General features: G+C 52.5%; 11 protein-coding genes across 11 annotated transcripts; 6 read left to right on the top strand and 5 right to left on the bottom strand.

Moving 5' to 3' along the window:
- Nucleotides 1-767: 767 nt before the first annotated feature.
- CORC01_04641 (kelch repeat protein) lies at nucleotides 768-1,433 on the bottom strand (the record flags this gene model as incomplete). The annotated part of the gene is made up of 1 exon (XM_022616288.1): nucleotides 768-1,433. The coding sequence occupies one exon, from the start codon at nucleotides 1,431-1,433 to the stop codon at nucleotides 768-770; it is 666 nt and encodes a 221-aa protein (XP_022477139.1).
- A 2,141-nt stretch (nucleotides 1,434-3,574) lies between these two features.
- CORC01_04640 (biotrophy-associated secreted protein 2) lies at nucleotides 3,575-3,940 on the top strand (the record flags this gene model as incomplete). The annotated part of the gene is made up of 2 exons (XM_022616287.1): nucleotides 3,575-3,608; nucleotides 3,675-3,940. 2 exons carry the CDS (start codon nucleotides 3,575-3,577, stop codon nucleotides 3,938-3,940), a joined length of 300 nt encoding a protein of 99 aa, XP_022477138.1.
- A 1,379-nt stretch (nucleotides 3,941-5,319) lies between these two features.
- Nucleotides 5,320-6,771, top strand: CORC01_04639 (peptidase family M28; the record flags this gene model as incomplete). The annotated part of the gene is made up of 6 exons (XM_022616286.1): nucleotides 5,320-5,526; nucleotides 5,595-5,764; nucleotides 5,828-6,000; nucleotides 6,084-6,509; nucleotides 6,564-6,628; nucleotides 6,685-6,771. The coding sequence occupies 6 exons, from the start codon at nucleotides 5,320-5,322 to the stop codon at nucleotides 6,769-6,771; spliced, it is 1,128 nt and encodes a 375-aa protein (XP_022477137.1).
- Nucleotides 6,772-7,246: 475 nt separating this feature from the next.
- CORC01_04638 (uncharacterized protein) lies at nucleotides 7,247-9,239 on the top strand (the record flags this gene model as incomplete). The annotated part of the gene is made up of 4 exons (XM_022616285.1): nucleotides 7,247-7,787; nucleotides 7,841-7,957; nucleotides 8,015-8,300; nucleotides 8,363-9,239. 4 exons carry the CDS (start codon nucleotides 7,247-7,249, stop codon nucleotides 9,237-9,239), a joined length of 1,821 nt encoding a protein of 606 aa, XP_022477136.1.
- Nucleotides 9,240-9,443: 204 nt separating this feature from the next.
- CORC01_04637 (metalloprotease) lies at nucleotides 9,444-10,391 on the bottom strand (the record flags this gene model as incomplete). Its single annotated transcript, XM_022616284.1, has 3 exons — nucleotides 9,444-9,516; nucleotides 9,574-10,091; nucleotides 10,149-10,391. The coding sequence occupies 3 exons, from the start codon at nucleotides 10,389-10,391 to the stop codon at nucleotides 9,444-9,446; spliced, it is 834 nt and encodes a 277-aa protein (XP_022477135.1).
- Nucleotides 10,392-12,406: 2,015 nt separating this feature from the next.
- On the top strand, nucleotides 12,407-14,906 carry CORC01_04636 (DNA repair protein; the record flags this gene model as incomplete). Its single annotated transcript, XM_022616283.1, has 4 exons — nucleotides 12,407-12,422; nucleotides 12,711-12,838; nucleotides 12,889-13,978; nucleotides 14,032-14,906. The coding sequence occupies 4 exons, from the start codon at nucleotides 12,407-12,409 to the stop codon at nucleotides 14,904-14,906; spliced, it is 2,109 nt and encodes a 702-aa protein (XP_022477134.1).
- Nucleotides 14,907-20,374: 5,468 nt separating this feature from the next.
- CORC01_04635 (uncharacterized protein) lies at nucleotides 20,375-20,577 on the bottom strand (the record flags this gene model as incomplete). The annotated part of the gene is made up of 3 exons (XM_022616282.1): nucleotides 20,375-20,405; nucleotides 20,464-20,484; nucleotides 20,540-20,577. The coding sequence occupies 3 exons, from the start codon at nucleotides 20,575-20,577 to the stop codon at nucleotides 20,375-20,377; spliced, it is 90 nt and encodes a 29-aa protein (XP_022477133.1).
- Nucleotides 20,578-20,616: 39 nt separating this feature from the next.
- CORC01_04634 (uncharacterized protein) lies at nucleotides 20,617-20,937 on the bottom strand (the record flags this gene model as incomplete). The annotated part of the gene is made up of 1 exon (XM_022616281.1): nucleotides 20,617-20,937. One exon carries the CDS (start codon nucleotides 20,935-20,937, stop codon nucleotides 20,617-20,619), a length of 321 nt encoding a protein of 106 aa, XP_022477132.1.
- An 892-nt stretch (nucleotides 20,938-21,829) lies between these two features.
- On the bottom strand, nucleotides 21,830-22,054 carry CORC01_04633 (uncharacterized protein; the record flags this gene model as incomplete). Its single annotated transcript, XM_022616280.1, has 1 exon — nucleotides 21,830-22,054. The coding sequence occupies one exon, from the start codon at nucleotides 22,052-22,054 to the stop codon at nucleotides 21,830-21,832; it is 225 nt and encodes a 74-aa protein (XP_022477131.1).
- Nucleotides 22,055-25,335: 3,281 nt separating this feature from the next.
- CORC01_04632 (uncharacterized protein) lies at nucleotides 25,336-25,758 on the top strand (the record flags this gene model as incomplete). The annotated part of the gene is made up of 1 exon (XM_022616279.1): nucleotides 25,336-25,758. The coding sequence occupies one exon, from the start codon at nucleotides 25,336-25,338 to the stop codon at nucleotides 25,756-25,758; it is 423 nt and encodes a 140-aa protein (XP_022477130.1).
- A 502-nt stretch (nucleotides 25,759-26,260) lies between these two features.
- CORC01_04631 (uncharacterized protein) lies at nucleotides 26,261-26,751 on the top strand (the record flags this gene model as incomplete). The annotated part of the gene is made up of 2 exons (XM_022616278.1): nucleotides 26,261-26,518; nucleotides 26,596-26,751. The coding sequence occupies 2 exons, from the start codon at nucleotides 26,261-26,263 to the stop codon at nucleotides 26,749-26,751; spliced, it is 414 nt and encodes a 137-aa protein (XP_022477129.1).
- Nucleotides 26,752-26,773: the final 22 nt, after the last annotated feature.

Raw genomic sequence — 26,773 nt, 5'->3', positions numbered from 1 at the left:
AGGAAGCTCTGGCTTAGGTGTTAAGGACGTATACATCTCAACTCGGCATGGACGAGCGTCCATTTCGTTAGGCCGAAGCGGCAACGATACATCGTCGTGCATCTTCCTCATGTCTTTAGGAAGATATGCCGCTGCCATCTGTGTTGCGTTTGAACGTCTCCTGCGCCGGCGAACGGACCAAATGCCCGCTACCACCAACAGAGCAACCCCAGCAATCGCACCAACCACAACTCCGGCAATTTCACCCGACGATAGTTCTTTTGCTTTGGGCGAGAAGAAAGTCTTGACTTCCTCCGATGACCATGCCACAGAGTCAACACCGCTAGGCTCGTAAGTGTCTGTCCTGATCGTCGTCACAATTGAGAATATGGACTTACTTCTCACGGTACCAACTTTCAATTTCTTTGTGGCTCTGATAGCTGGCAGCGGCTGAATTGTATTCGTTCTTCCAAACCCACTCCGTCATGTCAAATAACCCAAGCCCTTGAGGCCATGGGTCCGGAACAGCCCACCCTGCCAGACTCTCCCCCGAAGTCTTGGTTGTGTTTCTTCCTCCAACCACAACCATTTGTCGATTTCCAATCACTGCGCAGTGGTGATCGGTTCTGGGAAATCTGTCCTCGTATTGTACCTGCGTCCAAACAAAACCAGGTAGGCTCAATACAAAAACATCGTCGTATGGGCGACGGGTGTACCCAGCTATTCCGCCGAACACGAATCTACCTTTATCAACGGTCATATTTGCTAATGACACCGAACTTGACCACTTACATCTCATAAGAGGACTTGCCCTCGACCCCTACCATGCAGAACCATTGGCGCTTGGTTGGTGCGGATCCTGTAGTCTTCTGACTATACCACTTTCTGGACACTGGGTCCATGAATGTGATGTTTGAAAAGTCCATCCATTTATACAAGCTTTGGCTGGCTTTTACTATAGGCTCCAAAGTTGACTGGAAACCGCCCATGAGAAGAATTATACCATTCGACCCGTAATTGGGAACAAATAGGGCTCTAGCGCCTCTCACTGTTCCAAATGGGGGGAAAGCGGCCTTGAATTCTTCTGTTTCGTTCGACCATTGGTTCGTCTTCCAATCGTAAAAAACCATGCCCGGTATAGGTTGCACGGCGGTGTTTGTGTTGCCATTAGTCGCATTCAATCTCGTTCGAAAATTGGCCATGCCTCCGAACCAGAATCCCCCTTGAGGAGTACTGGCGAATGCGCCGTCCTCGCTCCGCTCTAGTTCTTCGAATTCTGTGGGGTTCGTTGCGGTCTCCTTTGACCATTGACCACCACCAGTGCCATCCGTTTGAAACTTCCACGAGCCATCGGACAGGGATTCGTCCATTAGTCGTCCGGAGTCAATGTTATGCCCTCCCCATATGTAGAACGATTTGGTGTCTTCCCTCTTCCACAATGCTTGCCTATCCATACTGTATGGCTCTTTCGATATTTGTCGGAATGTGACGTTGGCAGGGGACCATGACTTCGACAGGTCTATTGAAAGGGTAGAGTTAACTGAAGAATCCCTTTGTCAGACATCTGTGTCAAAAACGCAACTCCCAAAAGGGAATACTGACCTGGATGTGAGCCTCGGGTATTATTGTTGAAAGTGTATGCATTTCCTTCGGCGTCGAGCTGAGAGACCTCCCCACCATCTATGTAGAGAAAGTTGCCTAGTACTGCCACTGGATTCAACTACTCGTTAATCTCTTTCCTCAGAAAGGGAAGATGATAGGGCATAGGGCAGCTTACCATTGGCAAGACCTCTTCGAAGAAAGAGGTCAGGGGCCGGCACATCAGATATCTCCCAAGCACCCACCGCACAACAGAACTGAGACAGCAAGAACAGAATAGTTTTTGCCTCAAAATCCCGAGATATCATGATGACTTTGGAAGGATCTACAAGAATCGAGTGACGCCAAGTATGAAGTTTCGGACTGTTCAAAAAGGGAACCTGGTGAGACTTTGTGAATATGGCAAAGCAGGAGTAAGACGGAAGAAGTTTTGCGTCAGGCAAGTGGAAAAGGCACATTTCAACACGGTAAGTCATATTTTAGGGTATGGCGTGACAATTTTAAGTCTCAACATTGTCTGGTGGTAAATGGTGCAGCAAGAGACGACTCGGGCGCGTTGGGGGCCCATTACCTGACTTCGCTACAAAGAGCCGCCAATGAGCTGGAGGTAATTCACTTCCTGTCAACACCAAATCTCGTTACAACACCAATGAGGTGGCGTTCTTCAATGATTTTAGACTTGGCACTTCCTTTTGTCCGCCCGAAGCTGACAGGCACACTCAGCTCGTTCAAGGCCTGACAAGGGGGCTATGCAGCCAAGGACCCAAGGCGGCAGACGAGTTCCATGAAGCCCCCAAACTTCTGTGCATTCTTGGCACTGCTGCCTTGAACTTATGATGTGCTAAGGGAACTACTGAGTGAGGGGCCTTCTTCATCAATCTTTGCGATAAGTGCAGGAAGTACTTACTCACTGGTTGGCACGCATCCATTTTGCAATTCTCACAAACACCTATTTACCAATCCGCGACTTATTCCCCGAATAATCAGATAATAATACGACTTCAACTTTCGGGAAGAATATCAAGGTCTTCTTCGCCACTCGGGATAGACGTAAGAAGGAGCTTTTTTAATAATTTGTCCTTATAAGGTCGAAGGGGGCTGGGCGTTGGAGATTCCCATAGGCATCATCAGATTCATCGCAAGTCTCGTTCCATTTCAAGTCGCCCATGCCATCACTAATATAATACCTCATAGAATGACGAAGAGGTTCAAATTAGTTTCAGTCTCTTAAGGTAGACAAGAAGATAAATTAGTGTACAGGCGACTTCTGCTACATCACTGATACTATCCAATCAGGATTCATTGTTCCCAATTTCAACGCATACATCATCATAGATGTTCAGTCAGCTTGTGCTAAATTGTGTTGAAGCGATTACACCAAAGGTCGATTCTCACCGAGGTTGCTATAGGGAACAAAAGCACAGCTGATCGATCACTTCTGCACTTATTTGGTGGGATGAACTAGTCAAAATCGTCAGTTGACCACCGGAAGTTGACCCCTAGTAGTCGTGTGTGCATTGATAGACGTTGCACCAAACATGATTCAGACGACGATCAAACCGCAACTGACCGATCTCTCCGTTCGGATGACACATGCCATGATCCGAACCCGATGGAGTCCGAGGACTATTCAGCCCCCAAACTCGTGTTGATTCGATGGCGGTCTTGACTCTTTCTGTTGCCAAGTTTCAGATACGCAGGGAAGGCCCTCAAATACTCAGTTACTCGTCTCACGGGCAAGTGTCACGATGCCGGTGCCGGAAGGGCCGCTCGATTGACAGGGGGCCAATATCCACAACTGCGAAAGTCTATCGGTTGAAGGAGTCAATGACCCGAGTATTTAAAGGGTAGTTGCCTCAAGACTATGTAGAGTTTGGCTATACATCAACCCTTTCTTCCTCAATCTACAGTAGTGGCAAATTCGCTTCAACGGCCTGGAGTCGCTTTTTAGAAGACAATCCTTCTTTAATCATTAACAATATTTTCACTTGCAAAAATGGTCCGCATCACTCTTTTCGCAACTCTCGCTTGTAAGTACTTGTGCGATCGGACTCTGGTCCGCTGTGGTCCTAGTTGCTAACCTATTCGTCCACCAGTTGCGATGACCGCATTCGCAATCACCCCCAACAACGCCGGTGCTAAGAACGTCGGCCAGGGCAACGGAGCTCAGTTCATCACCGGAGGCTGTGTCGATGACGCCGATTGCTCTTCTAAATGCTGTGCGAATGCCAGCGGTGTCGGCGTCTGCTCAGCTGAGGCCGCGCAGTTCCAGAACGGCAAAAACGGCTGCAACTTTGTCGATCCCAACAAGGCGGCAACCATTGCTGCTGCCAAGGCTCAGGTTGCAAAGCAGGGCTTCTAAGCTGGAACACAGAGGCCCTGATGCCGAACGAATGCCGGTGAATGGATTTGCAGGAACGCTTGGCCAGGCCTCGGTCCAGAGTTGGCGACTTGGACTATAGCGTGTGCCGTAAAGTGTTGTACCAGATGGTTGATAGCACTTGCAAGACTTCCAAAACAAAAATCCATCAAAATCACCCAAAGAGTCTAGAATGTTCGCTATGTAGTCACCCCATTATTTTCTGCAAACCCGCCGTTCTGTCCTGGGTCAGTGTGCTACATACATTTGGAACCATTACTTCGGGTGACATGTAGCATGCGATTGATAAGATTATACGGGAAAGAATACATCTTGTAAATGTTTGTTAGTGAAGCACCTTGATTCGACAAACCAGTCTGCTGCTAATGACGAAGCCATCACGGACATGAGTACGGGAAACAACCCAACTCTTTGGCGGTTGGTTCGTCTTTGGGCGCGACGATGGTGAGTCTCTTCCAGCTCTGGAGCTTATAACTAATCCATTTAGGAAGCTGCGAGAATTAAATGGATTAACAAAAGGCAGTGCCAAGATTTTGTAGGGGCGCTTGGTCGGGCGTCTCGCCAAGCAACATCGCCCAGACATCCGTGGTTGTGGAACTTCCTGAATAGCCATGGGCCTTTTGTATAACGGCAGACTGTGTTTACTTATACGTCAATGGTGTGACTGGGGCATTTCATGGCGAGCATGAGGTAATGAAGCCACGTCTATTATGACCCCTCATACAATCATACTGCGGTGCGATGGTTGAAAGCTCAACAGCCGAGTCTAAGCTGGAAGAGGCAGCTGGGATGAGCTTAATGCCTTGGCGACCCAGATATGCTTAAACGCAATCGTCCTCCTGCCCCATGCTTCCCTTCGCTCCGGTGAAATGTCACCATGCCCATAAACGACCATATAATTATGTTTTGACCCGCAGATCATTGCAACCCGTGGACCGATCCAGATGCCTCTTTCGGTAGCTGGCAGACCGGAGGCTCCCGCGGCCCAGCCCGGAAGCGCGGGTGATCCCCCGCAACGCGAGAGTATGCCTGTCGAGTGGGTTATTCTTGCCTCTCTCTCGTCTGATGTTTCATGCAGGTTCTCCAAGTAATTCGAACATTGGAAAGAGCGGGACAGAAGTTTCCTGGAAGGGGCGAGTCGATTTTGTTTCCGAGAAAGCACCTACGGCTGGCTACCTCCAGTCATCTGACAAATATATACCAGCCGCTCCACCTCATCTATAGCTGCTTCTTTTCTTCTTTTTCCTTCTTCACCCACGAGCTTTTTTCTTAAGCCGTCTGTCAATTTCACCTTCTCACCTACTCATCTCCAAGTCCTTTGCCTTCCATCATCACCAACTTCAAGGTAGACCAGGACTACCATGCGCTTCAGCACTACTCTCGCCGTCGCCGCGGTTTCCTGCGGCCTCGCCGCTGCCGCTCCTGCCAGTGGTGAGGTCCAGGTCAACTCTGATCTGCGCCTCATCAAGACCTCTGAGGAGGATCCCGGCACCTGGGTCACTGAGGACGACAAGTTCGAGAAGTACACCTCCAAGGGCATTGGCTTCATCGACATTACCGACATCTCCGTAAGTCATCTTGAGACAAACTCCAGGAAATTTTGAGGCAGCGGGGTAAGAGCTGATCAAACTTTCAGGATAAGGGTGTTCTGAGCGTTCTCTCGACCGCTCCCGAGAGCGGCAAGCAGCTGGCCTCTCGTCAGGCTGTCGTGTACCCGAACACTCTTTCCCACGTCACCGAGGCCAACTCTCTCATTAGCAGAGTCAGCAACACCAACCCTCAGACTTGGCTTCGCACCTTAACCAAGTACGCAATCGATCCGGCGCCGCCTGTGATGTGAGACACTAACTAAAGGTCATTACTCATCAGCTTCCAAAACCGTCACTACCGCTCTTCTTATGGTACCGAGGCCTCCACCTGGCTCTACAACCAGGCCGTCACCATTGCCTCCGGCTACTCTGCCATCACGGTCTCCCGCTTCACCCACTCCTTCAACCAGCCTTCCATCATTGTCAAGTACCCCGGTACAAGCTCCAACCTGAGTAGGTCAACCGCTAAGCATCGAATCATTGCTCCAGAAATTCCCCTTTCTTGTGATTGATCTCAAATTGATAATTTGTCCCAGTCATCGTTGGCGCTCACTATGATTCCACCGCTGGATCCACCACCGCCCGTGCTCCTGGCGCTGATGACAATGGTACTGGCACCGTCAATCTTCTAGAGGCCCTCCGCGTTCTTGTTGCTGCTGGCTTCCGCCCTCAGAACACCATCGAGTTCCACTTCTACGCTGGCGAGGAGGGTGGCCTCCTCGGCTCCCAGGCTGTCTTTTCCAACTATCGATCTTCTGGCAAGCGTGTCCTCGGTATGCTGAACCAGGACATGACTGGCTACTCTCCCGGCGGCAAGGCCACTGTGTACACCGACTACGTTGATACGGCCTTCACTGCCTACGTCCGACTCGTCACCACTCAGTACACCGGCGCAACCCCCTCCAGCTCTTCCTGTGGCTATGGCTGCTCTGACCACGCCAGCGCCCGATCCAATGGCTTCCGTCAGTGATGGCCTCGCTTTTTTATAGAGAGCCTTGCTGACATTTATCCAACAGCTGCTGCCTTTGTCAAAGAGGAGCCCTTCAGCACCTCCAACCCCAAGATCCACACGTCCAGAGACGTAAGTCAGGCTAGGCCATTGACCTCAGACAGTACAGTTGGCTGACCTCTGTATAGACCTATGAGAGCGTTCAGTGGAATGCTATCCTCCGCCACTCGAAGCTCACAGTGGGCTTCCTCGTCGAGGCGTCTTATCTGGCTTAGGATGTTAGAGCCATTTGGTGCATCACGCCCGACCGTCGTCGCCCTTGCCCTAACGAATCGAGCGTTATCTGAGCGTCTTTGAAATAAGACACTAGTCTTCTTCTGACTCTTTTCGACTCCTTCAGAATATACTTTCAATTAGTGAACAGGACGTGGCTACGTTCATAGCAACACAAGCATTTCAACACACAGGCTGAAAACCTTTGAAAGCACGATGTGCTATTGTGAACCAAAGTCCCTTTTTGACAGTTGTTAGCCCATTGAATTTTGTCATCAACCAATAAACCCTCGAAGTCTCCATAATCCTTAGCCTAAATAAGCAGGTCATTGATGAAGTCACCGAGACGTAAGCTTCGGAGCCACCAAAAGCCGTGCTTACATTCTTATGCGCCTTCCTTCATAAATATTCAATGTTGGCTCTTCTTCTCTCCTTCTCTCTTTCTCTCAACTTTTCCGACAGAACAAAGACGGCATCATGCGACTACTCCAGCCACTAGCTCTTCTGGCCATTGCTGACCTGGTCAATGGCCAAAGGGTCGATCTCAGCAATTGTCCTCTGTTGGGGCCAGCTTATCCTCATCCAAACCTCCATAAATCGCAGGTGATTAAAGACACTAAAGAATCGTTTGCAAAACTCATCGAGAATGCCATCTTCACTGGCGAAACCGAACTGGGCAAGATCAATACCGCAACTGCCTCATTCTCCATTGGCGTATTCTCCGCAGACTCGGACAAGTTCATTTACGAGCATCATCATCGGGGCACTCAGCTCGAAGGGACGCTTACCGGAGGCTCGCTGAATGCGAATACGCTATATCGCATCGGAAGCGTCACGAAACTGCTGACTGTGTACATGATCCTCATCAAGCTGGGCCCGACATACTGGAACGAGCCGATCACCAAGTTCATTCCGGAACTCGCGGACGCGCCGGCAGGAAACCGGGCGCACCGAGTGCAATGGTCCGAAGTGACTTTGGGGGCTTTGGCTAGCCACATGAGTGGCCTTCCACGCAATAGTATGGCGACTCTTACGTTACCGTGACAACTATCAATTTCTCACCACGATTAGATCACTTTATCGACCTCTCCGGTATCCCTGGTGTCGAGGACATGGGACTTCCCCGCCTGAACGACTCTGATGTCATCAAGTGCGGTCTGCCTGAGATGCGGCCCTGTACGAGAGAAGGTAAACAAGCCTCACCTTTGTTTTCGGGATGAAATTGACCATGAACGCCATGAATAGAAGTAATTCGTTCCATGCTGGAGCAGTATCCCGCGAGCGCGACTTGGCATACTCCAGTGTATAGCAATGAGGCCTTCCAGCTTATCGGGTGGGCGTTCGAGAACATCACAGGCGGCCCTATGGAACATGCCTTCAAGACCAGCATCTTGGAGCCTTTGGGTCTGTCTCGGTCCTTTTGGAACCCACCCAAAGACGACCCCAACGCCAACATCGTTGATCTCGACCCGTCGGCATTGAATTCATTGATAGACTATCCTTTTGAAGAGGGATTGGCCACATATACACCGTGAGGACTATGACTACCACTCAACTCTTGGCTTCTTGATTGGAGCTAACCCATGCCTTCAGGACTGGCGGCGTCTATTCTTGCTTGGGCGATCTCTCCGCTATCGGCCGCTCCATTCTCACCTCCTCACTCCTACGAAAATCAGTGACTCGCGAGTGGCTCCAACCGGTGACGCATACCCAGCACACCCACAGCGCCATCGGACGACCATGGGAAATCACCCGGATGAACGTTGCAGCAGCCCCCGGGTCCAAGCACACCCGGCTCGTGGACCTGTACACCAAGAATGGCGGTATTGGGGCCTACCTGACCTACCTCATCCTCTCACCCGATCACAACATTGGGTTCACCCTCATGGCCGCCTCTCAGAACGCCTTCGGCGTGGGCGACACGGACTCCACCTTTGACATCCTCAGCGAGCTGCTCCTGGAAAAGTGGATCCCCGCCGCCGAGGCCGCGGGCCGGGAGGCGGTGGGTGAGGACCTGGCTGGCACTTATGTGTCCGACGACGGATCGGACTCCCGGGCCGAGCTGGCGCTCGAACCCGGCAGACTCGGCCTAACGCTCCAGACTTTTGTGCACAACGGCACAGACTTTTTTTCAACGGTGGGTGGTAATTTTGGTTTCCAGGGGGCCGATCTACAGTTCATGGGACTCCGAGACGATGGGGAGGTTGCGTTCCGGGCCGTGTTCTCGAGTCCCGATGCCAAAGCTCCGAAACGGGAGCCTATACTGGGCAAGAAGTGCGGGTCGACCTGGGGAGGTGCTGGGTGGCTCACCTACGGCGACATTGGCATTGATGAGGTCGTTTTCACCGTGGGTGAAGATGGAAAGGCAACCAGTGTGAGTTTCCCGGCGTTGCGCGTCAGATTGGTCAGAAAATCGGGCAACAACACAGTGAATAGAGTAGAAAGGGAGGGAATCTCTGAAGAATTATGATTTAGTTGATATTCTTAATGATATTATCTCATTCATATCAAAAAACCTAACGATTCTGTATCCAACTCTTGTTCCAGGGCTCCCAGTCACTCCTGGTTATAGATTTCATCAAAACTCGCCAGCCTTTCTTCAAACTCAGCTACTCCGCGCTCCCAATGCAACCTCACACCAAATGGAAAAACTAGGCCCAAAGCCATTGCGATTCTAAGCGCGATACTGGTTCCAGAAGCTGTACATGCGAGTCTGCTGGTTAGGAGTGAACTCCTCGTAGCAAGAGCTGTCAAATCGTTAGCAAAGGTACTACGTCTAAAACATTATGCGGGGGATCGCTTACTCGTAAGAGTAGTCCATGTAGTTGTGGATGGGGTCAAGGCCAGTCTGGCTAGGGCAGGAATCACGACCGGTAGGGCACCCGCTAGAGGCGCTGGCCTGGGCTGGGGTGTCGGCGATGGAGTCGCCGGAGCCAGTGCAGCCGCCCTGGAAGGTGTGGTAGAGGCCGAACCAGTGGCCGACCTCGTGGGTGACGGTCTTGCCGAGGTTGTAGTTTGTCGAGCTGCCGCCGGGGACGGTGGAGGAGAGGATGGAGCAGCCGTCGCGGATGTAGGCGGTCGAGCCGGCAGCGGCGGTGGTGGGGAAGTAGCAGTATCCGAAACTGCCGCCAAGGCTGCGGACGAAGTACAGGTTGAGGTCCTTGTAGGTACCCTTGCGGAGGGCGCGCTTCATGGCCATCTCGTCGCCGTCCTGCGCCCAGTTGGCGTTGATGGTGCGGCTGGTCTCGACCAGGGTGTAAGAGATGCCGTGGGGGGCAAAGTCATCGTTCATGACGGCCAGCTGGTCAGCCAGCATCTTGTCCTGTAGAAGCTGTTAGAGATCGTTGCGACAGATACACAGAAGCTCTTTGTTGCTCACGGTGAGGTAGCCGTTTGCCACGGTCTGAGAGGAGGCAACGACGTGGAAGTAGACGTTGACGTTGATGGTAGCCGCCATCAGGCTCATGGTGCCATTGTTGGCAGCCTCCTCCTCGGCAAACTTCTTGGAGATCTCAATGTGCTCAGGGGTGGGATCATGAGTGCCGCAGCCGAGACGGGCGGGAGTAACGGCGGCAGAGGCGGCAGCGGCAAGCGCCGCAACGACAGAAAGCTTGAACTGCATGATGGAGAGCTAGCCGATAAGATCGAGGCTTGGACAAAGGGACCGGGACTTGAAGGAGCTGAGAGGGATGGGGAGTAAAAGAGAAGGGACTTTGATGGTGGAGGATCGCGATATATATATTCTCGAGGACATCCTCTTGAGTATGTCTCAATGTTTCTCGTTCCTATGATACATGGTAATGATGGTTCAGGGAGCCGTAAGCCAAAGATTTGCGACCTTCCGAATCAGTTCAAGGCAGACTTTGGCCCCCTCGGTCACAGTGAGCTTGGAGCAAAGTAGTAGTAGTTCTGAGATGAAGAAAAACTGGACGGGCGGGAATGAAGGCCATGGAGTAAGCTAGAATGCCTTCCTCTTTGAGGTTGAACCGACAATTCAATAAGATCAACGAGCCATTCAACAGCGCAAATTACCGGGGGGCATCGGAGACGGACGACCTGGGGAAAGACTTGCAGCTCTGATTCGTGGATTCTGATTTACGATGATCTTGGCATGCCGAAGGCCTTATCGACCTGAGCTGAGAATTTGAGGCGATAGTGGATGCTTCCTTGTGCCCTGGTTGGGTAGCGTTGCATGCATGAGTTGTTTGCGTCGGAAGACACCGAGAGGTGCCGACACGTTGAATGGCTACAACGACCTCCGAGGTGGATAAGAGATCCGATTATCTCGGTACGTCCACGGTTCGGCGAGACCGGACGGTCCTCGGAGATGAATCTGGGAGGACGAGTAAGCTTTCAAAGCCGGCACTAGCGGATTGCGGTGGTATCGCGACATTAAACGCTCCGTTTAACGTGCATGCCAAGCTCTCGCCAAAACGGCCAATCATCCAACCAGGGCAGCACCCTCCAACCTCCCTATTTGGGTTTAACCCGATCTTTCGATTGCGTCTGGGAGTCGAGGACTATTCTCTGAGGTCTTTGGGTTCATGTTGTCGCGAAACGTCGACCAGGAGGAGTTTGTCTTGAGCTGCCTTGAGCGAAAGGGACACGGAATACCTGACTCTCGACGGCATCTAACATGACATATGACATGGTGCCTTGTAAACAGCAATGACTTAGACATGCGAGGTCAGAACAACCTTCTGCTTTTGTCGAGGGACTTTTGGAAAGAAACTGGGTATCGGTGTACAGGGTTGGGCAGAGTCTTGGCTTTGCCAAGGCAGGGCGCTATTGGCAACATGGCCAGGACGGGCAACTGACTTAGGGAATTGATTGATCGGCGGAGCTTCGCCCGCCAAATCCTTGCCATCGCGCTGCATCAGCCCAGCGCGATGGCCTTGCTGAGTCGCTGTCTCCGAGCTTTTGAGTGACCATTGAGCATGATGGAGGAGTCTGGCGCAAATGCACGAGCTTCGAGCTTTCGACACGAGGGACCGATCACACGATCGGTATATCTTGACTCGCTGGAAGCTGACTAGTCATCGATAAAGTCGTCACTCAACGTTTCAAAATTCTTGACATACGTCTGAGTGGCTCCATAAGAAGCTGTTGCAAGACAGTCCACTTGGGCTACCAGTGTCTCTTGGGCCGAAAATATTTGCAGAGGGATTGAGAGGCTGTCTTGAGCTCGTCTCCCTTGGAAAGGCTTGGGTTCGCTTTGTTCCTCTGCCTTCTTTGAGATCACTCACGAACTCAGGCAAAGCCAGATAACTTCCTAGGTGCCGCGGGTAGGAGAGACGGGAGTAAAATGCCATAGTCAACGGTGAAAGGCATTGCGAGAGCCTCTTGAGGCTGGAGTGAGAGGACGGTTGAGATTGGCACCACAAGAGTGACCGAGGCCTTGAGGAGGGAAGAGTGGATGAAAAGCAGAACGGGACGGGAACAGCCAGGGGCAGAAACCCCTCAGAGTGCGGATAAGGTAAGCTTAAATCTCGGCCCGGCTCACCTCAACAGCCCAGTTGCATCAAGGTGAGAAGCCGGCAGGAAAGGTGTGTCTCGGTGAAGTCGGCAGGTAATGCCTTGAAGTTACCTGAGGTCGGTGGGAACCACCGTCAGCCACCAGGGCACAGACCAGCCAGAATGTCCCCTCCACCACGTGAGTGCGGGTTGAGGCGCCTGGGATTTCGCGTCGCTGCCTGTTGGAGAAGCGCGCCGCGCGACGACCACTTAAACCACCCCCCCAACGGCGGGCAACCCACCATTTCCACCCCAATTCAAGCAGCACCTTACCACAGCAAACCTTCCACCGATCGACAAGTCTCACCATCACACGTTGCTTGGTCGGGGACAGGCCCATTGGTCTGCTCGACACCATGCCCGACTTCACAGGTACTCCATACTTCTCCCCCGGACCACCACCAGACAGCTCTGACCCCACGTTTAGAGGCGGACACCATCCGCATTCTGGTTGCGACAGACAACCATGTCGGCTACGAAGAGCGAGACCCGATCCGTAAGGACGATAGCTGGAAAACATTTGACGAGATTCTGAACCTCGCCAAGAGCCAAGATGTATGTAGCTGGTTCACCCAAGGTGCTTCGCCGGCTGACAAGGCATATAGGTCGACATGGTGCTCTTGGGCGGCGATCTCTTCCACGACAATAAACCCTCCCGAAAGTCCATGTACCAGGTTATGCGCAGTCTTCGAAAGAATTGCTTGGGCATGAAACCCTGCGAACTCGAATTCCTTAGCGATGCGAATGAAGTCTTTGAGGGCGCGTTCCCCCACGTAAACTACGAAGATCCCGACATCAACATCTCCATACCCGTATTTTCTATCCACGGTAACCACGACGATCCCAGCGGCGAGGGCCACTTCTGCTCGCTGGATTTGCTTCAGGTTGCTGGGCTGGTCAACTACTTTGGTCGCATTGCCGAGGCCGACAACATCGAGGCGAAGCCGGTGCTGCTACAAAAGGGTCAGACAAAGCTTGCACTGTTCGGGTTGAGCAATGTTCGCGACGAGCGCATGTTCCGAACGTTCAGGGACCACAAGGTCAAGTGGTTCCGCCCGGGCGTACAACAGTCAGACTGGTTCAACCTGCTCACCGTGCATCAAAACCACCACGCACATACCGCAACGTCATACCTCCCGGAAAATGTGCTGCCTGACTGGATGGACCTCGTTGTCTGGGGCCATGAGCACGAGTGCTTGATTGATCCCCAGCAGAACCCGGAGACCGGCTTTCACGTCATGCAGCCCGGCTCTTCGGTAGCAACATCTCTGGTCCCGGGGGAGGCGGTGCCGAAGCATGTGGCGATTCTGAACGTCACTGGCAGAGACTTCAAGGTTGAGAAGCTACCATTGAAGAGCGTCCGCCCGTTCATCACGAAGGAGATCCAACTGTCGACTGATGCGCGATTCAAGGGCCTGCACACGAAGAAGGACAATAGACAGGAGTTAACCAAGAGATTAATGGTCGTCGTCGACGAGATGATCCAGGAGGCAAATGAGGAGTGGTTTGCTGTTCAGGAGAATGATGAGGAGGAACCTCCCCTGCCATTGATTCGACTCAAAGTTGAGTACACGGCTCCAGAGGGTGGTCAATATGACTGCGAGAATCCTCAGCGGTTTTCAAACAGGTTCATCGGCAAGGTGGCAAACACAAATGATGTCGTCTACTTCCACCGGAAGAAGGCTGGTGCCACTAGTGAGTGTTTTCGTTTCCTGCAATTCTACTTACGGATATTGATGCTTGCCCAGGGCGAAATGCCGACACAGACATCCCTGAGGCCCTCGAGGAAACATTGGGTTTAGACACCATCAAAGTAGAGGCTCTTGTGCAAGAATTTCTTGCAGCTCAGTCTCTGAAGATTCTGCCAACAGCACCTTTCGGTGATGCCGTCAATCAGTTCGTCAACAAGGACGACAAACATGCGATGGAGGAGTTTGTCAGCGAGTCGTTGGCCGGGCAAGTGAAGCAGATGCTGAACCTCGACTCCGATGAAGACGACCTCGACATCGCCATGGAGGCGTATCGTGCCAAGCTCGAGGAGGCATTCTCCAAGGGAGCCCTGAAGAGGGCTTCCAGACGTACTGTAAAGCCGAAACCGGATGAGTGGGACTCTGACCTCGATGGGCACTGGGAAGACCAGCCCGGAGTTGTAGAAACCGAGACCGCCGCTCAGCCTACAGCCAAGCCACGAAAGACTGCTACTCAGGATGACGAGGATGACCTGATGGACGAGGTCGAACCCCCGGCCCGTCAGGCACCTGCGAAGAAGGCAGCGGCCAGTCGAGCCACGAAGGCCGCCCCAGCAAAGAAAGCCCCGGCGAAGAAGGCTCCAGCCAAGAAGGCACCTGCGCGAGGCCGCAAGAAGCCCGTCTTTGAGGAAGAATCGGAGGAAGAGGATGTTGTGATGGATGATGAGTTTGAGGAGCCGCCGCCGCCGCCGCCACCTACTCGAGGCAAGCGATCTCAACCTGCACGGGCGGCCCCGAAGAACACTCGCCAGACGAAGCTCAACTTCTCGCAGGCAACCGCCTCGCAAGCCGCCGTCGAGATCAGTGATGATGAGATCTCGGACGAGGATGCGTTCGAGCCGGCGCCGACCACCACCCGCAGCAGAAGGAGATAGATAGCTGGATCATGAAAGGGATAGGTTTGATGTGACAGAAAAGTTGCCGAGGTTTTTGATGGTCTCTCTTGCATAGTTAGCCACTTGGAGTCAGGGAGCGGGATTTTGCTTTGACTTAGATCCGATGAACAAAGATACCACGTCGCCAATGAAAGTCTGTCTCTTACCATACACCTTCTGTTGAAGTTCGCCGTGGCTCAGCTTATCTCTCGTTGTCCATGTCCGCTTTTGTTGACTTTTGTCTCGGAGAATTACAGCTTCATACCTATTAAGCACGTCGCAAACCGGGCACGCGCTTCGGCACCCGCAGTCATCAGTGGCTTCCATGCTAGGGGACATGTGTCTGCCAGCAGGCAAGAACCAAGCCCATGTCGAGTACAAGTGGCGATGTTTGATTGTTGTGCATGAAGTCGGGACATTGATTGACACCAAAGGCAATATCAATCAGAGTGATATAGCCACAGTTGCAACAATTCCGTTTTAGCCCATACGCAAAGACGACTTCTACCGTGACAGCGGCATAGATACCGAGCCATCGCTCCCCAGTCATATCGATCTTATTCACTCTGCTCAACGTCAGTGGTCATGCCGTATGTCTACAATTGTGGTGCTGGAAGCAAATCTCTTCCCGAGCCCAGATACCTTGAGGCCCTGATCCTATGCCGTGATACATATGATTCCATGTTAAAAAGGCAACGTATATGCCGTCTCTCACCGGCAAGAGGCATTCGATAGCGTTGCTGCATCCAACTCGTGGGTATTCCAACCCCTTTCTCGATGCTCTTCTGAATGCTGGCTGCACCGTTTAGCTCTCGTGGGAGCTCCTGCGATCTGGATCTACCAGTCACGCCGTTTCTCATAATCATGAGCATTTCCCCCGGGGAATACATTAAAGAAAACCCGACTAGTTTGGGGCAATCAAAGGGCAGCATCAACACCCTTTTCAAGGTAGCCATAATATCTTGACGTGAACTCAAAAAATCGGACTTGTAATCAGATGCCGCGTACCTGAGGTGAGGACTCATCGCGAATGCTTACCGAAAGTTGGTCATGAAGCGTGGTTTTGGGAGGCTTCCAATCTTCAAACGTCGACAACGGTGAAATTTAGGTCGTTCTCCACTGGTCTAAATCCATTTGTGTGCCTTTTCGTGGTATACCACTCGACAGTATCTTATGAGAAAGGATCGTTGGTGTCTCTATCAGTATTTCCCAGCTTCATCACCAAACTTCAGACCACAATCTCTCCATTTCTTGGCGATCCATCGCGACTTGAGATACGACGTTTGGAGATGACCCGAGTTTCGGGGGACGCGGAAGCCGGAACCAGAGCCCCAACCTCGATTTAAATACCTACGACACAGCTTCCAGCTTGTCTCCCCATATCCTATCGTTCATCTGAAGCAAATCGACTTGGAGTTCTCACGAGGCGCCGCCTGGTGGCCGTACTAGAATACCCGTCACCTGTTGCAGGAGCCTATGCCTTCTTTACCACGAGGAATCCGTGACACTCACCATGGCGTCCCTGCTGCTCTCAAGAGTCCGAGCTTTGCCCTATCAATGTATCCTGTACCTCTCTCTTACTATATACTTCAAAGGCCGACTCATGCTGAGTCGGTTCAAGTTGTCATGAAAGGTCTCAAAAGCCGGTTCACAGACGCGGAAGGACGCGTCTGCGGCATCAACCGGCGTATTGTACCGATTCAATGCGCTAATTCTTATCTTTCAGGGTAATTGCTTTTGAAAAAAAAAATACAAAAAGAGATCTGACCGACCCTCCTTTGAACCTCATCTCCGTCTCACTATGCCGCTCGATTCCATGCGGTCCTGCTCACCTAGCAAGCATAGCCAACGGAGCGGGAACGAGATATCATCTTCCTGAAACCGGCAGTCAACTGAAGAAAGCTGACCGGAGTTGCTAAAAATATCTTCGTTCCACTTTATATCCGTTGGTTCAAGAAGCGTTGCGCCGTTTCCGATTCGGAAACTCTCCCTATACCTCAGCATCTAGATGGCATCGTCGTAGACGAATACGAGTCTGGTAACTGTGTGCGGTTGCGATCCCTTCGCCGGCACACCAGTCGGCGAATATCTCCCATCTCCATATGAAGTCAGGGGCAAGGACGTCTCGGTTGAAAGTGACGGTATTGCAACGTGTAAGGATTCAGCCACGAGAATGGGCCTCCAAGTCTGAACCAAGCTGTGCAGTAGGTTGAAAAAGAACACTTTAACATCGCAATCGAGGCTGCTTTAATCCTTCCTTAGCAGACTAACAGTCGCATTGGATTACAACGAGTACCTTCAAACTATGGGTGCCACCAGCCAGATGCTCTAGGAAAGTAGTGGCATTTCTTCCTATCAGCCAACAATATGCAGTATCCCGTACGCTGGGACAACTGAAACGGTGAAACCAGTGGCTTTGGTTTGAGGAGTATCCTTTTCAATACTAATACGATGTAATTATCAAGATCATCCGCGGGACCGTCGACTCAAACTTCAATGTCAGAAGTCAGTTAAACAACTAGAGGCATCATGCTTATTAAGACCGATTGAGACTTATTAAGACACCTCCACATGTTTTCAACGAAAGTACACTCATTATTTCGCGAGATCTCCGTCTGTAGAGACCCGAACCGTGAACCCAAAGCTGCCAACAAAGCTGCCAACAAAGCTGCCCAAAAGCCACCATCTGAGTTGACCGAGTTGTGCCAGAACCGGATCCCATCAGTCCCAGTCACTGATCACCATCTCTTTGGTATCATTTGAATCACCCAACAGTCCGTTTCCGATGGTCCAAAGGGGTAAACAAAGCTCCTCGCTTCCGGCTATGCTCGGTGTACCAGGTCTACACACAGGACTCCATGGAGGCCTCGAAAGACTTTCACATCTCCCCGAGTCTGCTACCTAGGACCCAGCAAAGTAGCCCACCGTCGCCTTCCCTTTTTCGTTTCTCCTGTCTGCCCCTGAGACGTCGAAAAAGGGGTTCAGCGGAAGTGCTGACGAAGCCAACACCAGAACGGAGATTGTGACGTCCGGAGTATCCGGAGGCCAAGCAAGCAGGAAACCACATTGAATACCTCTCAAGAAACGCCAGTTTCCAATACAAGAAAACATGGTCTCCTTTCTTCACCAAGCTTAGTTGTCTCCGAACAACCTCGCTGAAAGATTTGAATGCTTATCGGACATGCTACCGGTGCACCCAAGATTTTATCATAACTTTGAGGTAGTACCTCTTTGTGGTCCTCAATGAAGAAGCCTTCCCCCCTCCTTTTGCCGCTTATCGACCCTATGCCTGTCATCGAGTAGGTATGTGTCATGCAAGATGTGGAAAAAGGCAAGCTTTGCAGAACCAACACGTAGCTCTAGAAACAGTCAGACGATTCCATCGACCCGACAGACGCAGTGAGGTCCCCGCAGCAGTCAAGGTTTCGAGGCTGCAGGAAGCCTCATTTACCATGACTCAATGTCACCCTCATATAAGGAAGTATCAAATCTAAATCCTCCTCGGCGATATCAAGGACTTAAGTTTGCAGGTTCCTTGGTGGCTTTCGAGCCGCCTAGACCTCAAAAACCACGCGCAACAGAATACCTTGTGCCGAGAGGCCAAGCAGCAGTTCTCGCTTGAAATGATGCCTCGCAAGACTTTGTCAGCACTCACGAATATCAGCCAAAAGATGCAGCGGCATTTTTGCAAAAGAACGAGATTGTGCCTACGGGCTGGCTCCGATATGGGGGATTCTCTCCGCGGGTCTCGCCATGTCGCATGCCACGCCCTTCCCACACCCCGCCGTCCTCGCTCGCTCAATGCGCAGAACCTCGTGGGCTCGCCGTTCCAACTGCAGCAGCAACGATCTCATTTCGCGGGAGCGAGCCGGGCTTCTCGAAGCGCTCATGCGTGTAAGTGGAGTCAGATGAAAAAGTCAAGATTTTTTTGGGGATGAATCCACTTGAAGCCTAAAGCCGTTGGATCCCATCAGGGATGTTTGCCTCTGGCCTCTCGGACAGCAAGAATTTCTGTTGGTCTCGGTAGAATTTCTCGAAGGTCCCAACGATGCTCTCGATGGAGCCATATCCCTGCCCGTGGCAAAGGGTGGACACGTCCAAGATCCTCTATGCATAAATGCAGGTTTCCAGAGCAGAAATCTTCAAATCAGTCAGAACGCAATGTGTCCTTGAGGAGGCTTAAGCCCGGTACGACAGCAGGCCTCGCAGTTTCCTACTTGAGTGTGAGTACGGCACCGAAAGTGTCTGGTTCATCGTGCGGTCGATCCAGTCAACAAACCTGGGAGTGTACGAAAAGTAAAACACAGAGTTATGCTCGCCGACGACTGACTATGCTTTACCGTAGACTACAGACTTGAGTCCCGCAACAGGTGCAGGGTGATCCAACTCCCCGGCTCTGGGTTGCCGCTGAGCTTCAAAGGTGGCAGTACGTTACGGGAGTCGCCGTCGTCAGTTTCGCGAGGAAGATGGATCATCTAGAACTTGACCAAAGACTGCCGTGTGACCGATCGACCTTCCGAGGAAATAAGGGACCACCTTCTCGGAGTTGGGATCATCTTCCAGAATAGTAAGGAGTGAGGAGATGGCGGGTTTCATGTCGCCTGCAAGCGAAGTACGAATGCGTCGTGAAAGGACCCAGCCAATACTCGACCGCGAAAGTCGAGTATGCTGGCGGCTGCACCACTCACTGTGCTGTGCACAGAGTACATCGGAAGTGATACCGTGTCGACCACAAGCCCTTGAGCGAACCGTGGCGACGGGCCCCGGGTTGGCCCATTTATGTGATGTTTGCTTCCCGCCTTGCATAAGCGGAATATGTAGCCTTCTTCCACGTGTAACATCGATCACGTGGGATAGAGAGAAACATCGCCAGCGGATGTTTATGGCGATCCGCGGTTGCCCCAGCCAGGCTTGTTGTCTATTTTTATGGCGGGAGGAGAAATGGTGGGTTTCAAAGGCAGTTCCCAGAGATTCCAGACTTGTGACGCGAAGAGCGAATATCAAATCTCCAGTTTCTCCGGATTCTGCCTCCTAGCTGAAGAACGAAGTAGGATCATACGTGCACATTGTGTAGTATGTGCTGAATACTGTGGTTTCGCCATGGATCTTAATTCCGAGTCGGCCTTTCCATGATACCCATGCGCAAAGAGTGCATCATCACGCGCTGGGTCGTGTCTGATGCAATTTGTGGTATGGTGATCGGGATTGGTGAAATGAGGGTTGACACTGCCACCTTATTCTTCGGAACCCCGCTCGGAGAGATGATACTGGCTGGAGTATTGGGGAACCTCGCAAACGGGGGCCACCACTGAGCGGTAAATGATTGTCTGATTAAAAGACAAGGCGCGCTGGCGGTAATGGCTGGGCATGGACGGCAATGAGGAACCTTGACTGAGACATTGGACAGGCACTCGCCCGAGAGCTTGCAACGATAAGACACCTTTTTGGATGAAATGCTCAATGTGAAGTCAATATATGGGAGCAGCGAGCCTGTTATTGCTATTTGGGAGTCAGGCGTCCCTTGTGGAATGTTCTACAGGCCGGGCCTCCAACGTACCGGTTAATGAGAATGGACCGACTAGTAATAGGAGGCTTCAGCTTTGACACGAAATTTGGGAGGGATGATAACTTACACGAACGCGTCCAGCATGTCTGAGCCGAGCGAGGCCATGATACGTGCCTCACAACGCGACGCAACTTCGCTTGCTCGTCATCTGCGAAGATGGTATGCAAGAGGTAACTGCCGCCCATCGGAAGTGTAAGAAAACCCGCGATTTGTCTCGCGGCTGTGCCGGCGCATATCCGTACTTCTAATACCATCGTATCGAGTGCAGCAGTGTAATGACTCTTCAGCAATCATGTGTCTACAGGGCTTGCTTGGTTTGCGCAGCCTTCGGGGAGCCGCTTTGGACAATCCGGTCCTAGGCAAGCCACCATCGCTTTCCCGGTACCCACCAGTGGACAGGCCCAAGGGAGCTATTGTGGTGGGATCGTGTACCGGATCGGCTAATCGATAGCGCTGACTGGGCATCATTGACGCATTTGGACAAACTGATGACCCCGAACACTTTGGTGCTGCCGCGGTGGGTTGTTGGCTGGATGTAACGATCTTCAGAGACCTCCGGCCGAGGTGGTGTGAAGGTAGTGTTTTCCAGTCGGAAGCTCGGAGCAAGGCCGGAATGACCAGCTTGGTACCCCGTACAGCCACCAACGAGAAAACATATGGGGTTGAAGATGTGGTTCTGTTCGAGAATAGAAGGAGAAGGCAAACTAAGCCATCACCATCATCATCATCATTCGTGTGTTCTTGCAAGGCAGACTGGCGAGTCGGGGCGGCCCCGGAGACATTTGCTGTGGCAGCGCAACGCACCGGTCGGTGGGTAAGATTAAGCTCCATCCCCCATCTCGCATCTCGTGAACGACAGGGGCGTTGAGCCAGGGGGGCGATGCGGAGCAAGGTACGCCAGGGTCCGACATATTTTGTGCAAGGCGAGTGCCGCGCGATGGCGCGTAGGCGACTTTGTGCGACGATGCATGGTGGTGGCCGATTGCCACCATCTCTTGCATACTACGTAGTCCGAAGCTCAGGCCCGACTCAATCGTGAGATCGTGAATCTCGCCAGAGTGAATATCTTGCAACCTCAAGCCGTTGCATAATAAAGACTTGTTTTTATTGAAAAAACTGCAGGCCCTAAGAAGGTTGCAAAAAATCCGGAGCTATTGTAATCAAGCGGGGAGATGGAAATTACGCCGCTATTCGTAGACTTTGACTGCCCCAATTACCCATTCAAAAGAAAGGGGACAGACATGGCTACAAGCGGCCGGCGTTGGCACGATTTGCTTCTTGCAGGCATCGTGACGACAGCCAGGGGCTGAAATAGGGGTTCACGAACCCTAGGTTATTACCAAGGAATTGGCGGCCGTCATCCTTGGTACGGAACTTTGGAAGCAGTGGAGCAAAAGAAGCAGCTTTTCCCGGGCCTGTATCCTTTGTCGATCTCCGGCTCGAATTGATCCTCGGCGATTAGCATAACTAAGACGTCAGGTGGGCTCTGTCTGCCTTGGAGTCGACGGCCACTAGAGGCATCTTGGAGAAGGGCGAGGACTAGGCATGTAGATCTGGGTCCAGCGTGACGGCCCGAAGACATCAGGGCAGGTGTGGAAGTTTCGCGCGCGAGTAGAGCCCAGGCTGTTGTCAATGAAGCTTCGAGCGGCAGGAACACTGACGAACAACTCGTATCCTCGTTTCATTGCTTGTCCAGTTTTGCTTTTCAAGATGATATTGTAGCAGCCAGCTTTTCAGCGCATCGCCAAAGTGGCGGACCTACTAACTAGGGAGCTTGCGAGGCGTGCGAGGTAACTCCATGTGCCTAATACGTAACGAGCTTCTTAATGCCCCAAAACTCCCACGAATTTTGCGGTATGTTGAGGCCGTCTTCAGAATTCTCTGTTGTCGAGATATGCAGCGAGACAGTCGACTAAGCGGGATGGGTTTGGCGGGAGGTGGACGTTTGAAAGATCACTTGGCCTCGTCCGCTGAATGTTGCTCCACTATGGGATGGGCCCGGAAGACTAAAGGGATGGCGGTGGACTAGCCTAGGGTGCAGGTTTGGTATGTACTCGTGTTCCGTACTTATTTGGTGGACAGGACATGATGAGGGTGAGGCGCCTGTAGATGACGATGGAGGACAAAGACCCTGGACAATGTGCCACGCGAATTGGGCCCCGTATCCGAGGTGCTGGATCGCCAATGGATGGATTCGATAGGCACGGAACCGACCCGTCATGGCGGGTGTGCCGAAGAGCCTTCATTTGTGGTGAAACGGAACGGTGCGAGAGATGCGGAGTCTTTGTGCTGCCAGTGTCCTTGTGTTTCTGGACGTCTTTATCATACGGAGTAACTTCAAAAGGAATGCCAGAAGAGGCGAGGCTCCTTGGGAACGGTTGACAAAGGGGGAGGGAGGGCCGAGGATGGGGCATTCAAGACAGGGGTCCCGGTGCCAAAGTCGTCGAGGGAAAACGGCGCGGAGTCTGAAGATGCGGACTCGTGGAGCTGAATGAACTCGAGGGGATATTGATTGAAAGAGCGATTACCCCCAGAATCGAATTGCTTCTCGGGGAGCCCTGTGCCTGCGGGCTGCCCATGTCAGCGCTGTCTCAGCGGTAACCTGTATCCGTAGGTTCCTGACTCCCGTGGTTGTGTCCCTTGTCGCTCGGCGTGCCTGTGCAGTGATTTCGTATCTCGATATCATGCGGAGGAATGGGGGCGGCCTGCATGCTTTGCTGCAAGTGCTGCGTGCGCGGCGTGCCATGTCGTCGACTCGGAGATGCTCCCTCATAGGTCGGCCGTGGCTGGCTGTGAGGTCGATGCCACACAGGTGACAGGCAGGTAAGTAGATGTTCGGTTGGGTTGAATGCGCAGAGACGGCTTGCAAACCAAAGTACGAGCAATATCCGTACCTTAGGTAAGGCATCTCGACATTATCCGTAGTGTCTGTACCTTTTCTTAGGTTGGCAAGTAAATGATTGTGTGAATGGTGAATGTTGAGGTACCTGTAGTATAATGAGATCCGTACTCCGTACTGTGTAAGGTATAGGTATAGTGTGTATTCGTAGATGCATGCGAGGGAAGGTCCAAGTGCATGCATGTCTTGCTCGCTGCCGGTGCAAATGAAATGGGATTGGTGCGCACAACAGTGCTTCTACGTACCGAAGTAGCGTGGAGACACTCGGAATTTCCTCGACTGCCATTGGCTGCAATTGAATACCGTTGCTGAGCCTGGGGACTTGGGAAGTGTCGTGCCTCCATTCCTGCACAACACAACTCTCTGGTGCTGCAATCTGGCAAACGAACATGATTGGCCAGTCACACTGTGCGGATACTGAATGGCACTTGTTCGGAGACAGGCATTTGAGCTCCACTGCGTTGAGTTCAAACTTCAACTCATCGAGCCACCATAGTTTGTCGCAGCTTCCTGACTCCCGTCTGCTGTTGACGGAAAACTCCATCTACCTCCAGGCACCTTACTTGCAAGTCGCAAGCCACAAGCCACAAGCCATGAGCCAGAAGCCGCAACACGACAAAAGCTTGAAGTTGATACGGTGTTCTAGGCAAGCCACGACGGCGAATCAGCATCGCATTGAAACCTACCTACTCGTTGACATCTCGAGTGAATGTCGTATCTAGGCACCAACCGCGCTGCTCGTGTCGTGTGTTCGTCCGATGCTCTCGCAATGACACGGCAGCATCGTGTTCTGGAAGAGAAACCATCAGTTTGTAAAACACTAAAAAACGGCTTTAGTCGGGGAGCCCTTCCCGCCCGTTCACCGTTGGAGATCGCCAAAGACCCGACAGACGGCGGCTTGAAGGGCAGTAAGGTAGGGTAAGGTAGCTAGGTCACGGGGTATCAGTATGGAGGCAAGATACCTCCACCTGCACAGTCTCATGATGGCCCGTTGCGTTGCCCGTCGCACTGTCCGCTAGTCATGACTGCACAGCTTGGATGCACATGTTGAGGGATAATTTGTGGATTTTGTGCCTGTCTCCCAGCAACGCACGAGACGGTGACAGAAAGGCCACTCGATTTATATTGGACCGGTGTGAGGCAAGCCGCAAGCCCCAAGCCCCAAGCCCCAAGCCCCAAGCGTGGCAAGGCAGGGCCAGGGACGACACGGGCAGGCCTCTCTCCTTTTGGTCTGGGACGTTTTCTTAGATCGAAACCAGCGCGCACGAGCAGCCAGCGACAGACGGCTCCATCGCAGCTGACACTGTGCTAGCGCCCCGCCTTTCTCCCTTCCTCCCCGTCTGGCTTGTCCCACTGGCCAGGCTGGGCCCTTCCTTCCCAAGTTCCGTGGTTCCCTCCATCGTTAGATTCGTTCTGGCAGCAGCCGTAGTCCCCGTGCCACCTTCCCGCCCCTCCCTCCCAAACGCGATCACAGACCACGGGCAGACCACAGACCTTGAGGCGTCTGTGGCATCGCGAGAAGGTGCACTGCGACTGGGAGTGAAAGAGAAAGTGCAAGTGCAGACCTACCGTTTTATGCCTGCCTTCCGAAAAAGAAGAAAGGTACCTTAAGTGATTGCACCTACCTTCCACTTTCAGCTGGAGAGAATCTGTCTCCTGCCACAAGATGCCGTGCCCAGACCCAACCGTGACTTCCCCATGATGATGAGGATGATGAGGATGACGATGAGGTAATGCTCGATTTTGATACCAAGGTAGATAAGGTAGGTAGTCTCTTCTCCTTCTTACTCGCAGGAGAGCAGTGGCATGGCAAAAGGACATTGTATTCGACCTTATATTCAGGTTCTCTGCCGCCATCACCATTCACGGTTCTTCCACCAGAAGCTGAAGTGACCAGGGAGGCCCATTTGTCGAGTCAAATCAGACTATTCGCTCCACGCACAAAGCGTAAAGCACCACGGGCGATGGGCCACTCACCGCAGGCTGCTGATTGCGATTTCGGGGCACATGGCCAGCGACAGCGGCGCGTCGCGACTCTTTGCTCCGTCTTTTCCCCCTTTTCTCTTCAACAGCTCGAGGCTCGGTTCATCATCGCTCGATATCTACGAAAACACCCTCCCGTGCGAAACGTGAAGCTCCAATGTCCGTCGAGGATTCCCCGTCCCGCTGTGGACTCACCCAGGTGCCACGATCCATTGGAGCAGACAGAATCGGAGCCGACTACAGTCCAGAGATGGCAACCCGTCCAGCTCGTGGTCGCGAGGATGAGGGAAGAAAAAGGAAGGAGGAAAGTCTGGAGAGCTGGACCCAGTCGTTCCAGTCTCTGTCTAATACGGGTAATTGGCTGCCCATCCATGGAGGACGTACTTGGATGCTTGGTCTATTGACATTTCCTGCGGCTACCTCAAGGCTCAAGGTATAGAGACTGGAGTACCTTACCACCTTACCTTGCGGTTCTGGAGACTAGTCCCTGCTGATTGGCAATCCAACACCCAGGGTATGGGCACGAGCAAAAGCATGGGCATGGCACGGCATGGCATTTTAGCTTCCATTTTTCCCATCGACTCCCTCCGGCACGGGATCCTTCCATGACCAGACAACCTCACAGGACCCGACCATACCAAAGAACATCGATTTGGCTTTAGTACAGCCACATAGCATAATTGCAGGGCGAGACGGGGCGAGACTAGATGAGCTTTTTTTTTTTTTTTTTTTAATTTTTTATTCCCTCCTCTACTTCCCACGCCCACCACCACCATCTATCCACTCACCCACTTACCACACACCCCAGGGACACCACACCGCACCCCACTCAGTTTACCAGGGGTACCTAGCTCCGCGGTACCTGGGCTCGACTCTCCGTCTCCCTCCCGTCTGCCGCCTGTGCTTATGACCTGCACAGGGCAACAGCGGGTAGTTACAACGGCACAAGCCATGTGCGCATCGGGCCCTGGGGCCAGAGGGTCAGACATTGTCATAGCCGTGGGTAACAGAGTCAGTGCCAGCGTCAACACGCAGCTCCTTCTCGCATCAATAACACTCTCTCGACACAAGGCCGAGAGGTACATCAGCAGAAGCAAGGCTCTTGAGCCTCAGACGTTGCGAGACCACAAAACCTTGTCGAGCTCAGGGACAGTTTTCAACAGAGTGAGTGTGAGGCGGATGACGATGGCCGCGGCCCGTTGCGGGAAAGGTGGTGTTGGAGGTGCTCGTGCCCAATACAGACTCCAAAGTATCCGTCAAATGATGGGTCAACAGTCACCCCGGCAGACACGACAGATACGGAGTCGATAGGAATATCCGTAGAACAGGATAGAATGAGACGGGACACCGCCAACGCCAAAGCCAACCCGGCCAACAGTCTGAGTCCACCACAATAATAACAGGCCTTGACCGACACTC

The sequence above is a fragment of the Colletotrichum orchidophilum genome, assembly GCF_001831195.1.
Source record: "Colletotrichum orchidophilum strain IMI 309357 chromosome Unknown Scaffold_31.1, whole genome shotgun sequence".
NCBI lineage: Eukaryota > Fungi > Ascomycota > Sordariomycetes > Glomerellales > Glomerellaceae > Colletotrichum > Colletotrichum orchidophilum.
Note: the sequence above shows the minus strand (reverse complement) of the source record. Positions and strands in the feature narration are given on the sequence as shown.